Genomic DNA, 27,913 nt, shown 5'->3' with positions numbered 1-27,913 from the left:
CAAAACCAGCCCACCAGAACACCACGAGTGAAGCGTTTTGGGATATTCCCATCTATGCAGAGCACAACGAAGTAAGAGCAAATCGGATCGACACGCGTCTTGTCAGCCACGATACGAAAGAAGTTTACACGATTGAAATGAGCTGCCCATGAAGCCAAGAAAGATGAGGAAAAGACACTCAAGTATGGGCCCATGATGTGGGAGCTGCAGCAGAGATACAATGGTTACAGGGTTGAACAGTACAACATAATAATTGACGTTCTGGGTGGCTATTCTAAACACCTAGAGAAGTCGGTGAGGAAGCTAATAGGAGCGAAAGCGCGGGGCGTACTTGAGCGGATGCAGAAGTCGGTCATCTCAAACACTTTGAACATTGCCAGAACATTTAAGATAAATACTTAGTTAGGGCGCTAAGGACACTAGATTTTAGGTTTTCTTTGTTCTTCAGAAATCGGGTTCGATTTCAACACTGGGCGTGAAATGTGGGTTGAGTTTGTTGGTTCTCCATTCTTCTCCGAGGGGTTTTTTTTCGGGTAATCCGGTTTTCTCATCTCCTCAAAAACCAACTTACGATTACGTCGGATCAATATCCGAAAACGTAAGCCTCGTTGGTGCTAAGCCATAAACCACGTTTAGATGGCAATTGTCGACAATTTGTTGCTGTGCTGTTACGACTGAAACTGCCGAAATGTAGAATCCTGTCACTTCACTTGTTGTACACTACTGGCCATGGGTGACAAAACACGATCCACTCTAAAGCGCGCAGTTGCACTCTCATACAAGGGACTCGCACCGGTTTAGCAATTCTATTAAAGAAAATGGTAAATCCGGCAAATCGATGAAGGAACGCATCTTTTCGGCAGAGTCGGGAATACTCGGAAAAAAATTCAAGGGCTCCTATCGGGTGCTTATGACTTTTCTATTACTCAGTCGTTCGTATAGACCGTATTCATAAATGGCGGTCACATTTATAATTCTTTTGCCCACTTGCAAATTAGCCTACCAAGCCTCATTTTAGAGCAAAAGTTCTTTTCAATTCACTGTATGGTATCGAGGCTTGGTAGGCTAATTTGCACTTCGACAAAAGAATTATAAATTGGCCGCCATTTATGAATAAGGTCTATGCTCTTCCACTAAAGAAACTCGGCGTGAAGTTCGACCATTAAACCAGTCTACTGCTATGGATTGGATTTTGCTTCACGTTCGATTGACCCTATTCCGGAATACGAATACGTGGAGGGATGATTAAAACGGTATTTTAGGCGCGTTGCGAAGCAGCAAGGATAATAAAAATATGCCATGTTTAAAATAGCATTTTAGCAGGTGTTTGACAATTTTAATCGGTAAAAACGAAGGATTTCTAACTTATACTCCATGTATTCCTATTCCGGAAGAGGGTCAATCGAACGCACCCTTAGTGTCGCTTTTCACTTGATCAAGACTAATAAACTGGTTGCTCGGCAACGGGCGAGAGGACAACTGACAAATCAGAGTAGTTGGCAGAATTCGAACCTACGATCCGCGGACGTGCACTTTAACGCATGCAAAATACGTAACACGTCACTTATTTATTCAAGATGGCGCCCGGGAAGGATGCGGGATTAACAAAGTGTCGTACTGCTTGTAATTATTGGTATTCTCTCCATTTCATCTGCCTATCCCTCTAAGACTCCAGGGTCCCACAGGACCCTTGTATTCAACTATATTCCCAGGACCCTTGGCTATGAGGGAAAAGAAAGGTGCTGGGAAAGAGGTTACTTGTATTTGAGTTTTAGCAGAAACCCATAAGGGTTGAAACGTGTAACGCGCGTTCACAGCTTCCGAATATTCAGTGCGAACTGATTGGTTGAATGTTTCAGTGCTAAGTACCATATTTGGAAACCCCTCGCTGTTGTTGTTCCAAATATGGTACTTAGCAAATTGAATATTCGGAAGCTTGTTTCCCAGTACACAAGGGGCCGTTACACGTTTCAGCCCTTATGGGTTTCTGGTTTTAGCTAAAACTGGCAACCAAATCAACAACAAAAAAAACAACCTAGAACATTGAAGAAGGTTTGACTAAAACAGAAAATACAAAAGGAGGCAAGGTTGGGAAAAATTGAAGACAGTTTTTCAAAGTTTCTCTGTTCTTTACAACTTAAATCATGTATGCTCGACAGACTTTTTCTTTTTCCACGAAGCTGCGTTAACGTGAAGTTGCATATAGAGTAGGAGAAATTATTTGGTAAACCAACACAAAATGAACTGCAATGCTGTGAGACAACCCCTTCAAAGACTTTGACGTTTTTTTTTTTGCACTTTCAGACTGGTACCTAGGCTGCTTCAATGAAAATGTTACAGAAAGAGTATTCAACACTTCCGCCGGAAACTACGTACTCAACGCTACCAACGCCGCGGAATGCACTTCGGCCTGCGCTTATTTGAATCAGTCATATGCAGCTACAGATGGTCAATTTTGCCTTTGTAGCGACGGGCCTTACGATAAACATGGACAGGCTTCGAGAGATGATCTCTGTGATTTATCACACTCACAGCAAATACAGCAAATTTTCTACAATGATACTATGTACATCCGAGTATATTCTACCAAAGATGCCATTGGCGGCCTTGAAATCCGCGGTCCACCGAATGGCTCGCTATTTCAGGAAGTCTATTTTCAAGCTGCTATCAGCAGAGGTATGGAAAACGATAACATCGTATGTATTATTCATCCGCAATTGTTAGAGAGTTTATAAGAACGGACGACGACGGCCACAGTAAAGGGTGGTGGACGAGCAAACGAACTAACGTGCTTACCATTTAGCCAAATAATCCTGGAATGATCGTTGCATAAAGGTAAGCGATTTTCCGAATTTGATGACCAACCGGATAAGAATGGCGCTTACCATTTACTACACAGCATTCCATCCCGCATATTTTACTCGATCTTGTGAGAAAGGGCCGGGCCTGGAAACGGAAGGATTCTCCCAAATGGTGCGAGCATTTCGCGAATGCCGTTCCGAACGGAAAAAGAGGACTACCTCTGGAAGTTGTCCACAATTTCCGAAAAGATTTTCCGGAAAATTGCCTTTCCATTTGACCTCAAACCGAAATTTCCGGATTTTTTGGCTAAATGGTAAGCACCCACTGTTTAAGAAATGACGACAGCTACGGCAACGACAACGCCACAAAACTGTAATATCATTGGTTAAAAGAGGAAAAATAAGCGTGCTGCACGTGCGGCACGGATTTTAGCAAGTATTCTTGCCGATATTCAGCACAACGACGTCGTTAAATCACCAGATTTGAGGATTTGACTACAACGTGAATACTACAAATGTGAACCTTTCATTCTCTGTGTTTACTTTTGAGACCCCTCGCACCTATTTATTTTATTTTATTTCGCCAACATTGTACTGCGTGAAAGAGATGGAATAACGGCGAAAGCTATATTTTTAGGTGACGTTTTGGTCGGCGTCGCCGTCGTGGATCTGGTCAAAGTTCGTAGTAAGAAATAGGGAGCTTAAAGTTACCCAAGGAGAACGAAGACGGCCAGAAGAACGCCACAAAACAATCGGTTTAAAGGCGGTTGCAAACGAGGAAACAATTCTGCGAAAACAATGTTGCGGAAGCAATGTTTCCCCGTTCGCGGCCCCAGGAAACATTTGTTGCGGGAGCAAACTTTGCTACCTCAGCAAATGTTTCCTCGTTTGTGCACCGAGGAAACATTTCGGGAAACAATGTTTCCTCTTTTGCGGGCGCCTTAATGAGCAAAAACAAAGGAGCTGCATGCCCTGCACGTTAGTTTTCTTTGCCGTCCTCGTCCTGACAACAAAGACCTTACGCAAGAGGACGGGCGGAGGAAGACGGTGACTTGTACTCGCGTTGGGACTAGGTCGCGCACGCGAACAGGTTGCCGTCCTGTACGTAAACAAACCTTTATACGCGACACAACGCGACACCAGGGAAAAACTTTTAACCTGACAACAGCTTTTCAGTGCTTAAAGAGAGGCAAAATGTGAACCTTCTTTGGCCAAAAAGCTGGTTTTTGACAGCAAACGATGTCAACTCATCATAGACGGCGAAGAACTCCTTCGACTGTATGATGTAAATACGTGCAAAACCAGGAAAACCCTCAAAACCGGCGCGGCTTTTGTGAGTTTCACTCAACTGAAATGAATATCTTCAGAGATGTAACAGATGCACTTATAATAGCAAACGACATGAAACTAATAGACGATGAAGAAATTATTTTCCTGTACGAGTTGAATTCATCAAAGAATCTCGACATGCCTTACTGGAGATATGACAAATTTGATCTCGATAACTTGACAGACGCCGAATGCAAGAGCGAATTCGATTTTTTCAAACACGATATCTACAATCTTCTCGACGTGTTGAATCTCCATGAAAAAGTAATTTAAAAAACCGTTTTTACGTTCACAGCTGTGATGAATCTCTCTGCATGGATTTAAGACGGTTTGCATATCCCTGTAGATACAAAGATATGGTAACTGGACTTCGAAGGGCCGTCCGTCAAATCAGCATGATTGTGAACGAAATGCTCGGTTTAATCTTTCAGAATCTTTGCCCAGCATGTTCAGTTACCGGCTAATTTTAACCAGCCATGACAATCACTTACAGACCTAGTACAGCTAGTAACTCTTGCAGACGCGGTTCATCGAAAGGGAGGTTTCTAATCAACACAATTCTCATATACAGAAGTTTAATTCCCTTGTTGAAGCTAGGAGGACTTGCTCATGCCTATGTGTTTCTCAGATGCAGTTCAAATGTCAAAATTTTCATGTTTTGAACTTAATGCAAATGATGAAAAGCTAGCTACTGTTTTTGCCAGTTTGCATTAAATTAGGCTAGGTCCAGCAGATTTGACAACAACAACAACAACAACAACAACTGGGCCTTGTACTCCTTAATCAGAGTTTGGCAGTATCCTCTACGAAAGCAAGCAAAAAATAGTTTTCTGGCACATACAGAATAGTTGAATGTTCCAATGCAACCACGGTCAACATCTTTCATTGAAAAGAAAAATCAACAGTGAAGTCCTCAAATTCTTTTATGCACGACTTTCAAAACGGCAAAAAAAAGAGATATGATCGGAAAATTGCTGATTTACTTACAGTTGACCAATATTTCAGGTACAAGAAATGCACCTGAGCGCACCGGTGGCTCAGTTGGTTAAGCACCGGGCTGTCACGCGGGAGGTCGTGAGTTCAACTCCGGCCGAACCAACACTCAGGGTCTTTAAATAACTGAGGAGAAAGTGCTGTCTTTGTAATGACATCTGCAAATGATTAGACTTTCAAGTCTTCTCGGATAAGGACAATAAACCGGAGGTCCCGTCTCACAAACCTTGTTCACATATAACACTGTGGGACGTTAAAGAACCCACACACTATTCGAAAAGAGTAGGGGACGTGGTTCCCGGTGTTGTGGCCTATCTTCATCACTCACTTACATCATCACTCATCATGGGTTGGGAGGGTTCAGTGGGCTCATAAATGGACTGATAGCGGCTGCCATCGGCGCCCTTAGTATGCTGATGTCCGAGCCCACTGCAAAAAAATGTAAATAGGACACGTATGTTTGTCCTATCAATCAATCGCGACATTACTTACTTACTTACTTACTCGACTGTTCCCAGTCCCCAATTTACCCGTTTGATCGTCGGGATTCAACACTAGTTTCCATCCATCAAACTGACATTGGACATTTCGTAACAATTACACGACGCAATATCCCATGTTAATATTGACAAGCTTACCGCTCTAAAAAGAATGAAAACAGCTTTAGTTCATCAAGAAATAGCGTTTCTAAGTTATGCCGCACTGATCTACAGTATTTAAGTCTAAAAACCCCGTTGAAGACGATTAACTTTCAATTGTTTTGATGGGTACTACTATTTCAATACTCTAAAAATTCGATTTTTCGGAAGGTTGTCGCGTTTGTCTAGTGGATATCGGAAAGTGCAAGGTGAAGCTATCGATTCGGGTTCAACTCTTTGCCTCGCCCATTGTAAATCTTCTCAGGTTGTTTAAAATCTTTGTTCCGTTGAAGTAGATTTGAAGTCTAAAGTAGACGGTACGTCGTATAAGTTGAATAAAAAGGGAAATGTCAGTTTGAGGAATGGAAAGAAGTGATGATCGAGCACAAACTGCCGCCATCTTTGTTTTCAAACAGCGAGCACGAACTGGGGAGAGCGACATAACCACCGAGTGGGTGGGGAGTGGAGAGGTTTCAAGTCATTTACGCTTCCGCTGCGCAAGCTTTGTCTAGAGACTTCTTTCGGTTGTTGCGGGATGAATCCACGGCGCTCAAGAGACAACTGTCGCTGATAGTTCTTGTCGATAAAACAATCAAAACAACAACGAAACGGTTCAAGTAAAAAAGTTTCTTTTCCCCTTTTAATTAAGTTAACACTTTTCATTGTTCTTGCAAATGATAATATAAATTAGTTTGAACGAAGACCCTGTAAGTTGTTTAGATTTCAATGAAAATAACTTCACTATAAACAAAACAACCGAGTCGAGTTTGACGGTGTGGAGGGCTTAAAGAGAGACCATAAGAATTAACTTTTTACAGCAGCAAAAATGTTTTTGTACTGAAGAACATTTGGAGATATACAACACCTTTCACATTTTACTTATTATGCCATGTTGAATTGAATGCTGAAATATGCCATTCAACACGTTGAAGGTTGTTGAACGACGGACGTTGAACGAAAATAGAAACCAGCTCTATTCCGTTTAACAAGTCTCTGCAACATTGTTCAACAGTTGTTGAGCAACAAATGTTCTAGAATGTTGAACACGTGTTCATCGGCTTTAGTTTTTAATATTTTCCTAATTGTTCTTTCGAACAATGATGAACACAACTATGGAATGTTGCTATAAATAAACACCACTCGTTCGATTGCCGAACTCAATCGAACATAATCGAACTCACAATAAAATTTTGCCAATCGAACACAATCGAACGTTCGATTAACGAACGATCGGTAATCGACCTCAGACGAACGTTCGATTACCGAACTCTTGTTCGATGGGACAATCTTCACATCGCATGATAGGCACGTGGTCTGTGGAAATTCAGTCTTCCTAAGGTCAAATCAATGCTTGCTTTCCCCTTCCCTTTTCCCTTTTCTCATTCAATAATAAAGGCTGATAGTGACTATACCCTACGTGGTTTACTAGTTTCCGGCGTCAAGAGATACCGTCCGAACAAAATTGCATCCGATCGGTTCGATTTTATTCGATTGCCGAACCCAATCGAAAACCAATTGTTCGATTGAGTTTGATTGGGTTTTTGTTCGATTTTGTTCGATTAGATACCCCGGGAAATAAAACAATGCGACGCAAATGTTTCGTTTTCCTTCCTCGTCTTTTGATGATTAGAGGCGTTCACATTTTTCACAGCAAATGATTACCTAATCCTCATTAAAAGTGTCTAATTAAAATGTCATACGCCTTTTAATTTCAGGTGATTTGAATGCTTCTTTTTTTTTCAATTTTGGCGATGGCTCATATGCCTTGAGCACGTGTCCCAACATGTCCCACATTTTCACTGGCTTGGGCCAATTCCAAGTGACCGTGTCCGCACGAAACAACGTTTCAAGATCCATAAAGGCTTCTATGTGGATTTTCATTCAGAGTTCGGTCGCTAACGTCAGCTTGGATTATCCACAAGGAATTGTTTCCACAGAAAACGAAACCCAGATTGGTTTAAAAGTCAGTCATGGAACTGAAACGGAAGTCACATGGGCTACATCACCAAAAACCAAGAACATAAAATTTAACCTCTCTGGTAAATTGAGGCCTTTACCGTCCTTTACGTTAGAACAAAAACCTGGTACGGCATTTTGTAATCTTGGTGCCGTACCTGCGTTTGTTTTGGGCACCACCTCGTTAGATTTTCAGATGTATAAACAGAACAGTTCCCTTACGAGAAGAAATCTCTGGTGATTTGCTCGCCTCCCTGTAGACCATTAGCACTGAACAAAGTTCCGCGCTCTTGGGGTGCCGTGTCAGTTTTTCAGCCTGAGTAAAGGGGGGTTATTTTGAAGAGTAACGGGTTCCTGAATGTCGCCGGAGTCACTGAAAACAGAGTATTTGAATTCGTTAGGTGTTAACGCTTCACATCGTTCGTTTTCCAAAGAGTTTACTCTAGGTCATGCATCCGGAGACAACTGGCCATGGATATTTCACAAAAACGTCTTCGGCAAGAAGCTCCCAAAAAAGTTACAATCTTCTGTAATTAAACGAGCGAATTACAAATGAGCAAATCGTAAATAGAGTTCTCGTCATGCTGTTTTTCTTTCAGACGCCATTATGCACGAGACAGGCTCATCAGCGACAATTGGAAACAATAGTATATCTCCAGAAACAGACGGCGCTTTCATAATTCCTACTGCAATGATAAGGAAAGATGGTTATATTCTAGCATGGGAATTCGTCGCTTCCAAGAATGGCACTATTCAAATACAGGTAAGAAAATTTGATAAATATTCAGTAAGGACAAGAGAAAATGAGGGGCAGAGAGGGAGGCTCAGGGCGTTGGCCGAGGTATGTCATGTCCACGAAAGTTATTTTTAGACGAGCGGAAGTCTTGTCTTTGTTAAAGCGGAAGTGTGTCTTCCGAGACGTCCCCATGTAGTCTTGCCTCGCTTTCAGGTTCTCAGTGAAAAGAGAAAATGGCGGCGCACGTGGAAGGCTGACGAATATTTATATTCATCATGTCTTTTCAAAATACATGCGGACGTCTCGGAAGACAGACTTCCTCTAGAACAAAGACTTCCGCTCGTCTAAAAATAACTTTCGTGGACATGGCATATCCCAAGGGCTGGACCGGGAGCCTCCCTCTCTGTCCCCTCATTTTCTCTTGGTAAGGATAAAATCGAGTATTGGTTCTTTTGCAATTGGCAGCAGGGGATGGGGCAGTGGTGAGAGGACTTCCCTCCGACCAATGTGGCCTGGGTTCGATTCCCCGACTTGGCTTCACATGCGGGTTAAGTTTTTGGGTTCTCTACTCTGCTCCGAGAGATTTTTCTCCGGGTACTCCGGATTTTCCCCTCTCCTCAAAAACCAACCTATCATTTGAAATTAGTTGTTTGATTTGATTTGATTTATGTACAGTCACTGTGTTACCAATTGGTGCCTCAGCGCTATATAGACTTGACATTAAGGTAGTTCCCTTGAAAATGACGTTCTATCCAGATTTTTTCAAACTTGGCTAAGAAATGTAAGCAAATTGGACCGCTACAGTTCATAAACTCGAAATTTTGAGTTTATAAATCGGTCAGTGTAAAATACAAACTGAAGACAATGGGTAAAATGCAGATTAAGGTTATAATGTAACTGTTACAGGTGCTAACCTTAGCCCTCGTTAGTCACAAAACAATGTTTAGGCGTAACCGTTAGCACTTCAAAAGGGTTTGGGCTTTTTCAACAGTTACATCATAGTTATAACCTTAGTCTGCAGTTTACATTTTACATTTTACAATCAAAATTTCGAGTTTGTAAACGCGAAATTTCGTGCTTGGGAACTCAAAATTTCGAGTTTGAAAATTTCAAGCAGAAAACTGATCACGTAATGCCATGTCCCTTATGGGCCATCATGGTGTTTCTATCTAAATTAATGTAAAAAATACGGGCTCAAATACTCACAACATAATAGCAGTTAATTACAATTACTAAATTTTTTTTATAAAATAATTAGGATAGTACGCGCACTCTCATTGGTCAATAGCTGGGTTTAGATGAGAGTATGGAAACACGGCTGTGACATCACACGAATTTTGATTGGATATATGTTGTCAGACGCGCGTTTTGATTGGCTGTTAGGAAATATGAGCGTGTATCAAGAAAATTTGTTTCAATAAAGAATTTTCCGTTATTTGTTTCCTTTATTTGCCAAATTGTCTTTGAGAGATATTTTATAAAAGCAATAGAGGACTTTTTCCTTGTTTCCATAGCCTCATCTAAACACTCGACTGCGTCTCGGGTTTGCTTACCGAGACGCAGTCGAGGGTTTCCATAACTGTCGAGAATTTTCCCAACTCCCCCTCGTGTTTAGATGAGGTTATGGAAACACAGAAAACGTCCTCTATTGTTTAAATAATTACGACAATTTCTAATATAATACAATAACTGGAAACTAGTTTAACTATCATGGTGGTCTCCTCCCAAAAACGCTTTAAAACTATTTAATGTTTTCAAATCTCTTACATGGTTTGGAAGACAGTGCATTCTAATAGTATGCTACCGCTCCACGATAAGCAAAAGAGCTTTTTAACGAATTTATTATTATTATTATTATTATTATTATTATTATTATTTTAATTGTTGTTGTTGCTTTGATGAGCGTCAGCGTATTAACATTTTATTTTTGAAAAAAGAAAAAGAAAAAACAAGTGAAACTGGACTTAACGCCTGCGGCATGTGTTTTGAATTGGACACGCGTTTCACCAGCAGCTTCTTGCGCGTTCTCTTCAGTGAGTTAAGTCCTCTACTCATTTTTTTGTTTGAGCGATCTCCTTGAATTTGAATTTAGACAAGTTCATTAGGAAAAAGAAACTGCGACGTTTTGGATATGACTGAAGTAACTTTCGATTTGAAAGGAAACAGTGACTGCGTTTACTCTTCAACAACATAGGTGGAATTAGATAAAGACAGTCTTCAAATTGTTCAAGAATCGTTATTTTGACTGAAGTGCAATGTACAGTTTTAGGTAGTTTTCTTTTTGAGAGAAAAACCGAATGAAATTTTCGTCTATTTGAACCGCAGAATATATAAGTAAGTCTCACTGAAAGTGATCATCATGGCTATGAAGCGACTTAAGTGGCTCCGGAACAAATCTGGAAATGTTCTCTTTTCGTTTTTCACAGTTTCGGACATTTTCGGAACCAGGAGTTGTTACTTTTGACCCTCAACAAAAATCTACGCTCGATTTAATTAAATTAGCCGCCCCACAATAATTGTAGTTGAAGGTTGGTAAAACGTTTTCTGTTTGGTCGAGCCATCGGCCATTTAGTCGAGGACAATCAAATCCTGTTAAGGGTAAAACGCGGGTGAAATGCGGATATCTCTTTTAGTGGTTTTTGGTGATTTTTCTAGGTCTACCGTCCCATTTGTGGATCGGCGGCTGATCAATTCTGTCCAAAAAACCATTCCTGCATACCAAAGACAGCTCATTGTTTGACATTGGATCGGTTTTCTTGCCCTAATAACGACGTCTGTGTCTCGTCTGGACGCTGCTTGTCCAATTGTCAAAGAGTAAACGTTTCCTTTCCGTCAAGTCAGTTTCCATCAAATAACTACCTCATAGTTGCAGGTAAGTTTTAACGAATTAATAATATTCCTCGGAGAATATAAAACAAGGTTGAAACTTGTTTAGTACTTTTTTTTTACGTAGAGCGCTGGTACTCTATTCTCAGCCTGTCCATCAGACTTAGACTCATCAAGGGGAGACTGTATTTCAACTAATTCCTTGAGTCAACCCTCTTTCCCCAATAAATTTATTTTTAGGAGCAATTTTTCCTGCGAAAAGTATCATATTTCCCTTAACGCTAAGATAGCTCTGTTTTGATTGGCTTTTACAACATTGGGCTTGCTGAATTTCACAAGGGAGTCGTTCTATAAATAAATCTACTCTGGAATGACTCCTAGGCCAAGTATGGAAGGTAGAGGCTCCCTTAGACAAGTTTCTGCTTGGAGACGATAGTTTTCAATCTATAGCGGAAAGTCTATAAACCCTTTTGCCTTGTTAAAGGGCGATTTACACGATACGATTTTTGTCGCATGCGACAAGCTTACGACAGGCTTACAACTCGTTTACGATTGTCGTGAACGCCAGAGAAAATGTCTTAGCATTTTAAAACATGTTTTAAAACGCTGCGACAATCGTAAGTCATGTCGTAGGCCTGTCGTAAGTTTGTCGCATGCGCCAAAATCGCACTGTGTAAATCGGCCCTAAGTAAGACACGGACTCGGGAACTTAAGCACAAGCGTGTTTTTTTTCCGGACTTTAAGTTTAACTTATCTTGTGGCCACCTCTTTTGCATTTTTACGCCAATTCTGTCTTTGGAAGAGAGGACGACACCACAGGGTATCATATACCATTTCTTAGCTTGTAGACAGCCGTTCTATTTTGGACCATTCTGCAGCCGAGTAAGTTCTTATGTTTAACGCTCTGTCGAAGTAATGCAACTAAACTATATTTCATTACTTCTAGAATCTCTACTTAACATAGCAGCTGTCGGATTAAATCTGATCACTTTAAAACCCGCACAAGTCATCCAAGTGCAAGCTGGCGATGTCATAGGTTGGGTACACAATAGCTCTTCTGGAGAACTTTCATTCGAACAAACAGTGAACGACCCGTCCTTCTTTTATCCGAATTCAAAGTTCAATACGTCACCCGGAACAAAACTGAATACCTCTGGAGATGTCCGCCGTCGCGAAATCAAACATTTACTGCGGGCGCATGTATCCCAGCCTTCCGTTGCGGCAGTGAATATTAATTTCACAAGCGCTGGAATTTACAAAGTGAATGCCTTGGTAAAGAACTCAGCGAATTCAGTCAATGAAGATTGTTTGGTATCTGTACAGGTATGAAGACATATTTTCTGAAGTTTCTGCCGGATGGTCTTGTTGAAAGCCGGCAAAATGAATCTCCAAACAGTATAAGCCTTTATTGTGTGCATGTTTTGGCTTTCATAAAACCAGACTGAAGGGCTTAGAAGATCTTTCCCAGGTGGGTTTGCATGGGTGTTCGAAGAGTATGGTGACCGGTTGGTTCAAAATGCAGCTAACAGAACATAAGTCTGTGTATAGCGGGTCAAAGTCTAAAAATAGTCTCATCGAGTTTTTACAAAACTGCAGCCATGGCCAAGAAGAGTATTTTCAAATCTGACTTTCCTTTAATAGCAGACCAACATTTCTTTAAAATTGAAAAGATTTTTCCATTTTTTCTCGTGAAGAAATTAGTTTCACAGGGACTGAACATAGAGAATTTTGAGTAAATTTCCGTGGTGTTGCTGCATAAACGCGTACAATTAGGCCTTTTTCGTTTTTTAAAATTCAGCTTGATAGTGAGGCAGTGAGGACAAAGACAAAGGAAAGTGGATGATATGTAAATATTTTTCTTATTCATTCCAACGTGTTTCTATAGGTTTTTTCTCACTGCCTCACTATCAAGCTGAATATTTGATATTTCGAAAATGGCCTGATATTTAGACAGAGTTCAGCCGTACTTTGACCTCGAACAAACCGCGAATCGAGAGATTTCAATATTGGTATTTTCAACATTAAATTTCCCTTTAGGAGCCCATTGAAACTCTTACAATCATTGAGCCAAACGGGAATGATGGCTATGCAACAAGGAGTAACATATCATTAAGGAGTTCCACGGACAAAGGCAGTAACATAAGCTACATTTGGAAAGCCAATAACCAAAGACTGGAAACAGTGTCGAATCCAACCATAATGGAAATGGAGTTCAACCACAGCGGTGAGAAAAAAAGAAAGCTCTCCATTTTAAAACAAACAATTTTAGGAAATATGATAATCAGTATTATAGTTTTAATTGAACGTCCTACCAATAACTGTAGGAACGCAACATTAACAACGAAGTCGAGTTGGGCAATATCACAACAATGACTCTGAGAAAACGCGTGTTGGCTACAGCCAACTTCATAAACACCAAGCGCGAATGAAATAATTGCTGCAACTCAAAACGTTTTCAATCTTTCAAAACGACTGGAACTTTCTTCAATTTACCAAAGAGTTGGCGCGATCAAGTTATCCAAATGAGATCATACGTTATCTCTGATGTAGATTGATCACCGAGATTGTGTGAGTCTATCAGAACGCTAGAAACGCATTATCCGAGATGGGATTGAAAATGTAATCATTAGCGATAGTGACGGCTCTGTATGCTCTGCGCGTTCGTTTTATAATTTCGTTGAGGTTCTCTGCTAAACATAATTGGACATCAAATGGACGCTAACGTGGCGCTAATCGAAACTATTTACAAAAGTCTCGAATCTAATTGGTTCTGTACGCGCCTATTTATCGCGTAATTGGCGCGCGATCACGTGGGTGTCCTATATCACGTGGGTTGACAACGGATACCTGTAATGGTACACCTAGGCCATTCGCGCGTCAATCACATGAACTTGGATGGGGTTTTTCTGGCTGTTTCCCTACTTTTTCACACAAAAAGGTATTCAAAGACTTTTTATCCTCGCATTTTGTTATTGTTCCGATTAATTAGTATTAAATGGGACTTGGTGTCGTACAATTCAGGGGTAATCATGTTCGTAATTTCAAATCGGCCTCGCGCTGAAATTATTCGCCCGATTATTCCCTGAATTGTACTCCACTCAGTCCTATCAATATTACTAATGTTTCAGTTTTACCGCTGAAAATGGACCGTTATTCCATATTTCACCTGCTGGACGAGCTGAAATGTCGGCAATGGAACCTATAATGCACCATCACAGTTGGCTTTCGTTTCCTCCGCATGACATTTAACAAGTCATTTTATATTTCAAAAAAGCGGAAGTTTGGCCATATCTTTGATTCTTTTATTTGAACGAACTTGTTCACTCAAGATGGTTAGATATGGGCCTCGCAAAAAAACAGAAGAATTTGGCCAGTATTCAACAGCCTTGGCTTGACTGAACAAGACGGATCTTCGCATTTTGCGAACAATTTGAACAGTTGCAGGGGAGGCCTGAAAAGTATCTTGCCTTGAACTGGATTCGAATCCATAACCTAATCGTTTTAAGAACTCACTTATCCCAAGCATGTGCATTTTATGTATATAAGGTTTAGACGGTTTTGATGAATTTCTCAGCTTAACGGAGCATTTGTACATAGTTTTAATTACATATAATTAAAATTGTATATAGATAATTTTTAGTTTTTTTTTTTCAATTAGTGTATATTTTTAGCTTGTTTTTCATTTACGGAATTCAGTCCACGGACTGCCTTGTGTAGCGATTGTTTTAAAAAAATATCTATCTGCCTATCTATTTTTAATAAAGACAAGGACGAAAGAAAGAATAAATTGGTGGCGGTTTATGACCGAGGGGCATAACAACGGCTTATCGTTTTTTCTGCAGGTGTCTACCCTATTTTCGTTCGCGCCCGCAATAATATTAGCTCTGCGGACGCTTTTTCAATGATCAGAGTACTAAACCGAGTCTTCATGGTATGGCTCGAGCCACCGCCGACCATGGTTGATGCTGGCGCACTATGGAATGCTTCTGTGCTCATCATCAGTGGAACAAATATCACCGTGAACATATCATTTGGAGATGGGACAGAGACTCAAGTCTATTTCAAGTGTGATCAATACAACGTTTCGATGAATTTCACGCATAAGTGAGTATCACTAGACATTTTCTTTTTGATGGAAGAAAAAATCAATTTATGGAGTATTTTGCAATTTCACGATGAAATGATATATTTAATGAATGGCCGTATTTATACTGGAGGACGTCTAAGACGTCTCAGACGTTTAAGACATCTTAGACGAATAGTATAAATACGGGAAATAAGCTGGACGCATTAAACGTCAGACGAATCAAACGTCTCAAATTAAGTGCGTCTAAACGGACGTCTAAACGGTCTAGTATAAAGACGAGACGCACTAAACTGGGACGCACTTAGCAATGAAGTGCGCACAGTCTCTTTGGTGATTAAATTTTAGTATCTTTTGAAGAAAATTGTGAATTTGATTTCTAGCCGTCGAAGTTAATTGCGTCCCGTATGTATATTAGTCGCACTTACGGCCAGACGTTTAATACGTCAGGACGTCTTCTAGTATAAATACGGCCAATCGTATATTGAACAGAGGATGTGAAATATAGTGAAGCTATGATCCTCGCAGTTCTGAACGCAATTTTAGCAATTGCGTAGGGAAAGCCTCAGAAATTCAGGACTTCAACAGGGTTTGAACCCGTGACCTCGCGATACCGGTGCGACAATCTAACCAACTGAGCTATGAAGCCACTGACATTGGGAGCTGGTCATTTGTGGGTTCTAATGTTCCCGTGAGGGATGAATCAACGATGAAATGATATATGAAATGAATCATATATTGAACTGCGGATATGAAATCAAGTAAGCTATGATCCTCACAGTTATCAACGCTATTTTAGCGATTCCGTTGAAGTCCTGAATTTTTCAGACTTCCGAGGGCAATTGCTAAAATTGTTTTGTAATTTTAGTCACAATTATAACCTTTGTACTTTAGATTATTGTTAACTCCTTTGAGGCTTCTAAGACTGTGTACGTATCTACATGCTGATAAGCCTTCTACTCTGGGCATGAGCTGCGAAATTCAAAGGAATCACATTGTCTCACTGACATGAACTCAAGAGAATAAATTTCAAGGTGAAAAAGAAAGGGAAGAGTCTTTACGGGGACGTACGCATAGGCGGCACATTCGCTCCGGTTCATATGAGGTCGTAAATTGCGAACGTTCAGGGAATCGGCTTTCGTTTGTGAAGTTCACAAATATTCATACTCGTTCCCAGCTTCTTTGTCCTTGCCGTCTCCTGACGCACCAGGTACCCTAGAACGAGGTTGACACTGTCAATATCATCGTTTCTCCTGAATTATCGATTATTCCTTACTATCGTTAATTTAGATTAACGCGGTTCCCCATGCAGGTCTTGTGTTAGCAGATTTATTTACGTCTCGTGGAAAATGAATTGAACTGTTGAATAGTAGGTGGGCCTAAGCCAAGAGTGAATTAGGTAAGGGTGTTGTTATGGCATGGATGGGCTTCCTAGCGCAGTCACAAATGAGTCTATTTTTAGAATACCCGTTTAGCGAAAATCGGTTGTCACGTCTATGAAAAAAGCATGGCAGAAACAGTCATGCGTGACATGGCTTCTTCTGGTTGGTTAAAATTGGCCGCCCATTGTTTGTTTCGGGCGAAAAGTGTATCTAAAAATAAATCCATTTGTGACTGTGCTGGAGCAAGGCGACAAAGTGATAGATCAACGCCCTTATCAAATTTACTCTTGGTCTAAGCCTTAATTTCAAATGTTACGCTTGACGAGAAGTTTGGTAACCGACCTTCAGCACTGCTTAAAATTTAACGTTTCTTGGCGAATGGTTATGCATGTTTTTAAACATGATAATATACATTTTAAAAACAATTCAATTCTGATCGGCGAGGCGAAATGCAGTCAGTTCAGACAACATAGTTCAGGTAATTCGGTGCGAAAAAAGAAACAAAACCAAGCATTTTGATTGGTCAATGATCAAAGAAAGTCACAAATAGCCAATCAAGTGCGATCCCTGGATGACGCAGTTTTTGGCGTGGCAAGCATTACTAATAAGCAACCTGATGATTTTTCTCGGTAAAATAGGCCATTTCCGAGTTCGTGTCTGCCTCCTCTTTAAAGCGAGTCTAAATGCGAAGTTTTTGTGATGGTAATTAGTTCTACTTTACATATGAATGAAAACTAATTTTCATAAGAAAAAATTCGCACTTAGACTCGCTTTGAAGAGGAGGCAGACATGAACTCGGAAATGGCCTATTGGAATAAATGAGCTCTCGTGATTTTTTTTTCAAAGTTACGCAAGCCCGTAATTTGTTCGTCTTTGCAAAAAAATTCTCGTGCTTATTCATTTCAAACTGCACTCGAATTCATGTGATTACCTATACAAAAAGGGAGAAAAGCATTGTTACATATTGTTAAAGAATAATTTACAAGTATCTTGCCACTAAGGGTTTGAAGTGGTCAAGTAGTTCAGTGAGGGGGTTAACCAGCGAACATTCCCAGGTTTGCCTCCTGTGTCCAGATAGTTGGGTTGTCTTTTAAAAAGCTGTGTTCATTTAGTGTAATCCTTATCAAATGTTCCGTGTCCTCAGTTGACTATAATCATCATTGTGCGGTCGAGAATGGGTTGGACTGGCTTAATTTTTCAACTCGATCGATCTTTGAGCATCTTAATCGAATGGCCAGGATTTGCGCAGCATGGGAATAATGAATGGTTCAAAATACTAGAAACATCTATGACAAGGACCCATAAATTATAAATTATTCAGATTTCTTTATCTACGATTTTCTTCCTGTTATAGCTACACCGAATGGGGAGATAAAAACGTTACTGTTGAGGCAACAAATGACATTCCACGTTTAGCACCTGAGAAGTTACACAGCTTGGTGAGAGTAAAAGGAAAGATCGGTGACATAGAAATAACAATTCGCCCCGAACGAACTGACAACGGAGTACTGGAAATATCAACCAATGAGAACTTTGGAATTACAGTGTCAACTAAAATTGAACAGGAAGTGAACTACATCTTCAAGTTCGGCAATGATAACACGTCACGTTCCGTCTTTGCGTTGAAAGGTCACACGAAAATAACGCACCGGTATGAAAAGAAGGGTAACTACACAGTTGAAATAATAGCGAGCGTTCGGGGATACAACGAGACACTTTATGTCCGTGTTGTTGCGAGGAAGTGTGGGCCGCCATCTTTATTTTTCCCCGATGAATACACCGAAAGTGACCCCCAGGTCATCACGAAGGCCACGGACAGTTTCCGCTTGAATACACGCATCGAGAAGAACGATTGTAGTAAGGGAAAACTTCGATACCAATGGAATATGACATCAGTGGAAGGGGTTGCTAGGCCAAGCCAAAGTGGGGCATCTTTTGACATAATTCCTAGGGATTTCAAAGCTGGAAACTATAGCGTTTCTCTCCTCGTTACATATAGTGACTCGCAAGGGGAGAGCAAATATTCTTTCAGAACATATATGCGCGTAGAGAAGTCCAGCCTTGTTGCTAAAATGAAGGGAGGAAGTCTTCGTCAAATAGACTCTAAGTCTACTCAGTTTCTCACTTTGGATGCATCGGATTCGTATGACCCGGATGTTGCACAGGGAACCCAAGGGTCGCTGACCTTTGAGTGGCAGTGCAAGATGGAAAACAATTCAGCAAAATCGGTTACTGATGAACTATGCAATTCGACAACCTTTCTTGACCTTTCTACTAATAAAGAAAATGCTAGTTATGTTATCGCAAGGTTTCGCGAAAATGTCGAGTACACGTTCAAAGTGACAATTACAGCGGACACGAGATCTGCCTTTGTGACTCAGGAGGTCATGTTGAGCAAAGGTATCCCGTCTTTAGAAATAAGGTGAGTGTGTAAATAGCTTTGCTTCGTTTTGTGTCTTCTTTTCATTTTTTGTAGTTCCATTTTTCCTCACCCTGCTAGCAAGCCTTTCTTAAAGTGCCCCTGTGACCAAAAAATCAATTCATATTTTTCTTTGGATTTCAAAACTATGTTAACAAAACACTAAGTGACCCACGTTTTAAGCCTTGATTTCAAAAAGACACCTCTTTATTTTAACTGTAATTTTCCTATTTAATGGTCCGCCATTACTAACATTATGTTCTTGAGAGAGCTGGATCGAGGAGAAAATGACGTCAAAGGCTCACTAGTTTAAGAATGCAATACGTGTGTACGCCGCAGAATTAATATGCAGCACGGGGGTTTTGGGCTTTCAGACTTTTAAACTCACGCTTTGCATATATAATAAGCTGCGTTCACACGCTGAAATTTTAAGCTAATGAGCCTCTGACGTCACTTTTCCCTGGATCCAACCGTCTGAGGTCCAATCGGTTAGTTTTGACCGTGAGTAATGGCGGAACGTGACATCCAAAACTTACACTCAAAGTAAACGGCCTTTGGATAAAAATCAAAGCTCAAAATTTTGCCAGTCAGGTGTTAAGCAAACACAATTTCAAAATCTGAAGGAAAAAAGGAAGTGTTTTTTTTTTATGACAGGGGCACTTTAACTCGACGAGAAAGAAAGAAAGGACTGCAGAAATCGTGTTCAGTCTTTATTGAGTATGCGCGAGCCGTTGCTTGGAGATAGTTTCAAACCCAGGCCAAGTCTCGATCGCACTTCAAGACGCCATTTGATTTTCGTACTGAAGGCTTGATTTTGACCTTCGCCTTGTCAAAAATATGATGCGCGCGTTGCCTCAACCGGTTTGACAGGAGTGACTAGCCCAGAAAGTTTGGCTGCGGCGACCTAAAACACTTGACAGAGCCTCTTTTTTTTTAGAGAGGCTCTGCTCGCAGGGTGACTTTTCCTGTGCACGTGTCACATATTTCTCGTTCCCTTGTCCATTGGCTTCCACAGAACCCTCGATTATTGTTATTTAGTGTTTTTTTTTTATTTTTTATTTTAATCAACAGAGAGCATACGCTACCTGCCACATCTTGTTGGTTAATGCATTCAATGACACGCGATTAATATCGTGGTTACTTGATTAAATCCCATTTTCCAACAATCATTTCACCTCCAGAACTTTGTCGAAGTGCACGCTTGCAGTAGTTAAATGCTTTTCATATTTTCTCTGTTTCATGAATAGCCTTTTTACAATCCTTGGCTTGCACCTGACGGAAAACCGTAAATAACAATGACCATAAATACTCTTGTTCTTGGGCCATCGTAGTTTGGTCAAAATAAGACACAAACAGCAGTGATAAACATATTGAACTTGTTCATTTTGATTATGACTTGACGTTTCGTATGTGCTCTACATACATTTTCAAAAGTAACCGTTGAAATTTAAAACAGCTTAATCTAGGTTCCAGTCCCCTCATCCGCTTTGTTATATATAAATAGCTGTTTTAAATTTCAACGGTTACTCTTGAAAATGTATGTAGTGCACATACGAAACGTCAAGTCATAATCAAAATGAACAAGTTCAATATGTTTATCACTGCTGTTTGTGTCTTATTTTTGATCAAACAATGACCATACTTAAAGTTTTCTGAGCCCGCGAGACTGAGCACCCCCAGCAAACCATTGTTTTAACGAAAACCGCTGGTCAGCAACCTGGTTCTGGTCATTGCTGTCAAAGGTCTTTGGCACCAGACGTCATTGGCGGCCATGTTGGTGTACTGAACAATAGTAAAAATGTCTTTTGGGAATTTGAGCGACATTTTGCTTTTGTTGGCTAAAATGAAAATAATTTGGAGCGCGATTTGTCATTTTCAGATGCCAAGACTGCCAAGAAAAAATCAATCCACAAGACCGATTAAAACTGAAAGGAAAATGCACAAACTGCGGAGGCGCTAATCAAAAACTCACTTCACAAACCTGGAAATTACTTTATGAAAATGGAACTAATGTGACTGGCATATCTGGAAACGACAGTGTAGTGCTTACACGTCTGGGCTGGACTAGCCCTACCATTGTTTTGAAGGAACATGTTTTAAAAGAAGATACGACGTATCTTGTGGAACTAACAGGAGTTCGTGGGAACCGTAGCGCTATCACGCAATATCGCCTAAGAACGACCTCCCGGCCACATTCAGGAAGCTGCACAGTGGCGTAAGTAAAAATGCTAATTTGGGAGCTTAAGCATGCGCGTTTTTGAGACGCGGACGGCAACCGGAAGAGAAAATTTCGCTTGCCAGGACAGTGGCGTCTCCAAGACTTTTATACTAATCATCTCTAATGGAAAAATGATACTTAGTAATGTAAATGTGGTTGTGTGAAGATTAGTTAAAAGGAAAGATAGCTCACTTCCGGTTGCCGTCCGTTTCTCAAAAACGCACGCGCTTGAGCTCCCTAGTATGCGAAACCAAAAGCCTTATTCAGATGCTGTGAATGCCCTGATTAAAATCGTCAGCACGGGAGTGATCTTTTTATCAGATCTATTCATTTTACCGTGGTTTTTGCCCTCGTAAATTAAAGAAATTACTTTTGCAGCAGTGACGTAATCAGAGACATCATTAGGGAGCTTAAGCATGCGCGTGTTTGAGACGCGGACGGCAACCGGAAGTGAGCTGTTTTCCTTTTTAACTTGTCTTCACACAACCACATTTACATCGCCAAGTATCTTTTCTCTATTAGAGAGGATTAGTATAAAAATCTGGGAGACAGCACAGTCCTAGCGCGCGAAATGTTTTCTTCCGGTTGCCGCCCGCGTCTCAAAAACGCGCGTGCTTAAGCTCCCTATTCATCGATTGGTTACGTTTGCAGTACGAATCAAGCGAGAGAGGACTTAGTGCAACATGCTCTTTTTATCTCTCAAGTGGAAAAGTGAGCCAAATATTTCTAAAATGTATTTGGTTACAGTGTCTGTATATCTCTAAGCGCACGAAATGTCCGGTGCATTTTTTGGCCTTTAAAAATCGCAAATCTGGATTCTCAGCCTCTTTTCCTCACGGTTGTACCGCCAGATGAGCTACAATTTACGAATAAAAATCGAAGATATTTTGGAAAGCCATTTCCACCAATGGTAGAGCATCCGATCTCGCAATAGGAAGGTCGTAGTATCCCCTAGTCAGCATCGACTGAAAATAAATCAAGTACGATTATCGGTATTTAGTTTTTAGATCATGTCACTGTTCTCCTTTTCAGCCCAGAGTCTGGTCATCCACTAGAGACCCCTTTCGAGATGAAATGTTTGGACTGGGTAACAAGTGACAACCCTCTAAGTTACACATTTTATTACAACGTCAAACTCGAGGATCTGGCCGCTATAAATTCCCTGTCGGCAGGATTTGAAGCAAGGCAAATCTGGTACTCTGGTGATCGATACACGTCATCTAGCATACTTCCTCTCGGAGATCAAAACAACAGCTTTATTCTTGGTCTTTCTGCGCGAATTTGCAATAAGTATGAATGTTGCGAAGAGTTTCCACTAAAGGCCGAGGTAAGAAACTGCTGAAAAGTATGTTTTTCTTTCTCTACTAGCTGATGTGATAGCCGTTTTTGGATGAGTCTCTTAAGTTACTTCGTATCCCTTTGATTTTGTCTTTGTGTACTGAGTGCTTGGCCTTTTTTGAAACCAAAAAAAGGCCAGTCCACACCGTCTTTTTGTGGTCAAGCACGACCATCATTGTAAGTTTGTTCTACGCAAGCTCACCAAGATTTCGACCTGCAAGTCAGTAATACCAGGAGCTCATCTATCTCCCATACTTGGCCTTGAAGTCAACGCTTTGCTGAGTAGATTTGTTTATGGAACGCCTCCCTTGGAAGATTCAGCGCGCCCATTGTTGTAAAAGCCAATCTCCTTTGGAAAATTCTCCACGCTCACTGTTCTAAAAGCCAATCAAAACAAAGCTATACTACTGTATCTCAGCGTCAAGGGAAATATGATACTCTCCGCGGGAAAAACCTGTTCCTAAAAATAAATTTACTCGGGAAAGGCTTGACGCATGCTCTCTTCGGAAAACTTGTAAAAGCACCTGAATTCATATCCAAATCTACATTTCATTCTGATGCGAATATTTCCTCATCGCCAGATCAAGCCTCCAATCTGAATTGTGGTGCGGTGCTCCTTCTGTGGGATGTGAAACACGAAATATTGATTTTTTTTTTTAAGAAATTGAAAAAGAAAATGAAGGCTTTACATTCACTTCATTTATCAGTTTGTTTATCCATGTCACCATGGTTTCACCAGTGGCCAAGCACCGCCATTTCCTATAGAGGGTTTTCACGTGACGTCACGGCGGCCATGTTGGTGTTCCTAAACAAAGGAATAGCGGCCATGTTTGTGATCCTAACTAATCCTCTTGGAATTGAGATCTTTTATCATGCAAAGCTTTTCTTTTCTTTCGGTGGAAAAACAAGGTTACTGATCCCGTGAGTGAAAACACTCTATATAAAAGATTAACAAACCACAATTCTTCAGTTTGTTCCTTCGTCGGAGCAAACCGAGGAATTTCGAACGCGCGAGACCAATGTTTCTTACGGTTGTTCCTTATCAAGTTGTCATTTTGAGAGAACTGTCATGGGTCTAATTCAAGCATCAGCTTACCGTTTCATGTGGAAGCTAAATCTCTCGAAAATTTGTGACCATTATTATCATTTGTTGTTACGACTATAATAATATACATGAACAAATTACTCGATTCTGATTGGCTGAGAACAGTGCAGTTCAAGTGTAACGCAGTGCAAAAAGTGTAAAAGGGACCTTAAGCCCTACGGGCTCGTGCAATTTTTGGTCGTCTTTGAAAAAATTTACTCGTGCTTATTTATTCCAAATTGCACTCGAAATCATGTGATTACCTATGCTTATTATATGGCTTTTGTTTGTAGCCGGTATAACGCGCGCTCTGATTGGCTAATTGTGACTGAATTGTAGGGCATTATTCTCCCGTAATGCCCACGGGCCGATTACGGGCTTGCACAAACAAAGCAAAAGGTAATTAAAAAGCCATATAATAAACTACTTACTAACCGAGCTAGCTCGAGCCGTACGGGGAATATTGGCCCTCGGTCGTTTTTGTACGGACATCGCGCGTACTGCCACGACCTCGGGCCAATATTCCCCAGCACGGCCCTCGCGCTCGGTTAGTAAGAAGTTATTATTGTTTCCTCAAAAGATAGAAGTGATCCTAGCACTTAACCTTTCGTAAACGAGGCAGTCAAACTTGTCTGTGAATTTCTTTAACACAATAAAATTCTTGCTAAGGTCCTTTGGAGATAAAAGGTGTTGGTCGGGAAAATGCTTGCTAGATGAGCACGAGCCTTGTTGTTCAGCAACATGTTGTTGTAGGTGTGAAACCAACAAGACAAGTCTCAATTTACACTTTATGGACATCTGAAAAAATTCAGTCATTGTTCACAACCTCGTTCCCAGGGTTTTCTCCTACTCGTCTACTGCTCCGGTGGACAAGTAGGAGAGATGCCTGGGAACCGGCTAGGTTGTCATTGTCCAATGGTTCTTCTTTCTTTCGTCTATAACTCGCACTTCAAATATACATTTTTTTCATTGCTTCTTCCGTTGCTCAGATTTACCTGGGTTGTTCCTTCTCTCCTCCAATCTGGTTCCCTGCTAGCAGAGGCCTCTTTTCTTTTTGCGTTCGCTGGGCTCACGAGTACGGAAAAAAACACCTCTGCCTTGGGTCGAAACTCACTTTGATCCAACCTTGGAGGGCGCTCTTCAAACTGCATGACCCATTACATGTTTACTGACTTTTATGTGAGTCCGCTGTTTTTTTAAGTGAGCCCACACATCATATGAAGTATCACGTGAGGATTGGGTAAGTAACCGCCGCGCATGCTCAGGCTCAAGTGTACTTGTCAGCCCAGCGAACGCAAAAGAAAAGAGTGGGGAACCACTCTGTTGTCGTCGATGTGGCAACATACATCGTCGGTCTAGGCTTCTCCCGTTGTTTTATTACGATCAACATCATCTTCATCATTATTGTTATTGTTGTTGTTGTTGTTTTTGAGAGAAGTATTATTTTTAGAGCTTTACAAAAATTCCAATATAGGTTTCTCTTTCTTTTTTAAATCTAGTGCGCAATAGTCATGTGATAGTTCATAGGTAACCAACCCCCATTCCTTTAAAATGGATACTTAGTGTTAGCGGAAAAAGTAAACTCTTTATCTCCATTTTTATATCCTATCTTTATCAGGTGAGTCCTAAGGCGGTAGAATTTCAACAATTTATACAAGACATTAAAAAGAAATTGAAAAATGGCATTGAAATCACAAATCCTGGTGAAGTTTCACGTGTGGCGATTTCCGCGGCATCGAGTTTGAACTACGACAACAAAACTGATTCAGAATCGTCGGAACATCGAACGGAGGTAAGACGACATTAACAGTCCATTAAAAAGGACATGGGGAGGGGACGATTGGGACGGAACAGACCTAGCGGGGGTGGTTGGGGACTGTAAGCCGTTCCTTGCAACTTGATAATTATTGACTCTTGAAACAAAATTCCCTTTTCCAAAGAGCTTTAATCAAAGGATTTGATGTGATTGCCTTTTGGTGTCAATAACTTTAGTTTATAATATTTTACTTCTTCAGATCCGCACGTTTTTGGCAGAACAATTGGCATCAGTGAAAATTACAGACAATACACATGCGCAGATGGTAATGACCGCCTTCGTAGAAGTCTCTCGAGTCAAAACGGAACTGGCATCACAAACACAAGTAAGGATTGTCCATTTGGCTCTGAGTAGCCACTTAAGATCGAAACGCGTCATGCAAACTTTTTGATTCGGACAACAGAATGTTAAAGTGGACAGTCACAAATTTGACCTCCAGCTGCCGGTGCCGTAGCCTGATTCTCAGACGGTCCAGGTCGCTCGTGTCACGCACTCTTCTCTCTTCCTTGGAGAAGAGTGCGTGACACGAGCGACCTGGGACCCGTTTCTCGAAAGTCCCGAAACTTTACGGACCATTTACGGATGTCACATTTCCCTCTGTATCTCAAGAACTTCACAGACATGTTTCTTTTAGTTGGCTTGAAAACATGTTAAAAGATCGGATTTCCAAAACAAGCTTTTGGCAGTTTCACAAATGGCTTTTCGGGCCCGAAACGCTTTCGGAACTCTCGAGAAACGGGCCCCTGGACCGTCTTAGAATCAGGTTACTGGTACCGTCAACGCCTTTGCTTGAAAGCTTGATACGTTAACGTCCCTCACCCTCCCCTCATCATCATCATCATCATCATCATCATTTTAATTCAGCCAAGCTGGTCAAATAAAAAGGAAAACTATATAGCTGATGTGGACCTACCATTAAAATAAAGCAACTTAAAACTAATACTTACAGCTAATAAAAAAGCATGTACATTACAAGGAAATTTGATTAAGAAGATCGATCATAATTTGAACTTAAATCTCTAATACTTACAACTACAACAATAGAAAATATATTACAAGAGAGAATTTGATAAAGAAGATTAATAATAAATATTATAACTTAAATCCGTTTTACAAATTGCAGAACCACCCTCGTAATATTTCAAATCGAGGATGGGTTTTGAATAGATCTTAATTTGTCTGAAAGATTATTTCAAGCAATTGCAGCCCTAAATTAAAAGGCACTACGGCCAATGGACCATTTTACGGTTGTGCTTAGTTACCTGGCCTTCGAATGAAAGCGAGGCTGAAATCGCCTTGATAGAAACCCCACTACTTTTCTTATGTTAATGATGTTGTTCTCATGCTAATAAGTAGGAAGTTACATAAGAAAAGCTGTGAGGTTTGTATCAAACCAAGGTCAACTCCAGCCTCACTTTCATTCAAAGGCCAGGTAACTAAGCACACAATTGTAAAATGGTCTATTTCAGATCTAGACCTGTTTACAAAAATATTTAAACATTTCCTAAAATTCTATTCGGCAGGAACCCTAAAAGCTAACGAATTTATTTCCTTTAAATCCAGATGCTATAAAGCCCTGTGGATAGTAGTTAAGAGGCGAAAGGTATAAAAATCATGGAGTGACGGCCACTTTGCAATTGAGAGAACATCTTCGTCTTTTTAATTTCTTGGTAGTTTGTGAATTAATCGAGCTGCTCTAGTATGGATAGCTTTACGGTCCTTTAAGTGAGAACCAGAGCCCCACATACACAAGAACACCATAAAGCACACTTGTCAAAACAGTTCGGAAATAAATCGACTCTAGAGTAGAGCTTCGCAGGAAACCAATACGTCCTAACATTTTGATTTTAGCATTAAAGGACAAGGTAACCTGAACGGTAATGATGGCAGCCTTTCACGTGACACTTGTATACATCTTATGAAAAGAAACGGACCCTACCTCTCAGCCGACATATAAAAGGATTAGTGTTTCAGCTATCGCACTTGATGAAGACGTACGCCGGGCAGGGGTGTGTCGAAACAAGGGAAGGGAACAAGGAAACAAGGACAACCCCCCTGGGAAGGCCTCATTAGCAACGAGCCAAGAAAATAGAGAGTGTTTTTAATATGTGACCAACTGTCAACTGAGTTGCTTTGGCAAAAAAAGAAAGTACTTTTATACCATCAAAGTTTATGTCAGTAAACAAGTGTACTGACAGATTCGGCTGAATTGGACTACCGTTTATATAGGAGGGGAGGGTGAGGGGTGGAAGCCTGTCTGGACCAACAGTCGGGTCCTTATATTAACTAATAA

At 40.7% G+C, this 27,913-nt stretch overlaps 1 protein-coding gene across 3 annotated transcripts in view; it reads left to right on the top strand.

Annotated features, from left to right (window-relative positions):
- LOC137969620 (polycystin-1-like protein 2) overlaps nt 1-27,913 on the top strand; it is a 64,116-nt gene that overhangs the window by 13,759 nt on the left and 22,444 nt on the right. For all 3 annotated transcript variants that reach the window (XM_068815932.1, XM_068815933.1, XM_068815931.1), the window contains 12 exons: nt 2,305-2,676; nt 7,477-7,800; nt 8,317-8,480; nt 11,109-11,325; nt 12,226-12,602; nt 13,317-13,503; nt 15,122-15,383; nt 18,100-19,167; nt 21,044-21,379; nt 22,415-22,709; nt 25,423-25,596; nt 25,820-25,945. In XM_068815932.1, the coding sequence (XP_068672033.1) occupies nt 2,305-2,676; nt 7,477-7,800; nt 8,317-8,480; nt 11,109-11,325; nt 12,226-12,602; nt 13,317-13,503; nt 15,122-15,383; nt 18,100-19,167; nt 21,044-21,379; nt 22,415-22,709; nt 25,423-25,596; nt 25,820-25,945 (3,902 nt within the window). The remainder of the gene's footprint in view (nt 1-2,304; nt 2,677-7,476; nt 7,801-8,316; nt 8,481-11,108; nt 11,326-12,225; nt 12,603-13,316; nt 13,504-15,121; nt 15,384-18,099; nt 19,168-21,043; nt 21,380-22,414; nt 22,710-25,422; nt 25,597-25,819; nt 25,946-27,913) is intronic.

The sequence above is a fragment of the Montipora foliosa genome, chromosome 9 (genome assembly GCF_036669935.1).
Source record: "Montipora foliosa isolate CH-2021 chromosome 9, ASM3666993v2, whole genome shotgun sequence".
NCBI classification, from domain to species: Eukaryota; Metazoa; Cnidaria; class Anthozoa; order Scleractinia; family Acroporidae; genus Montipora; species Montipora foliosa.
This window is presented reverse-complemented; position numbering and strand designations above follow the sequence as displayed.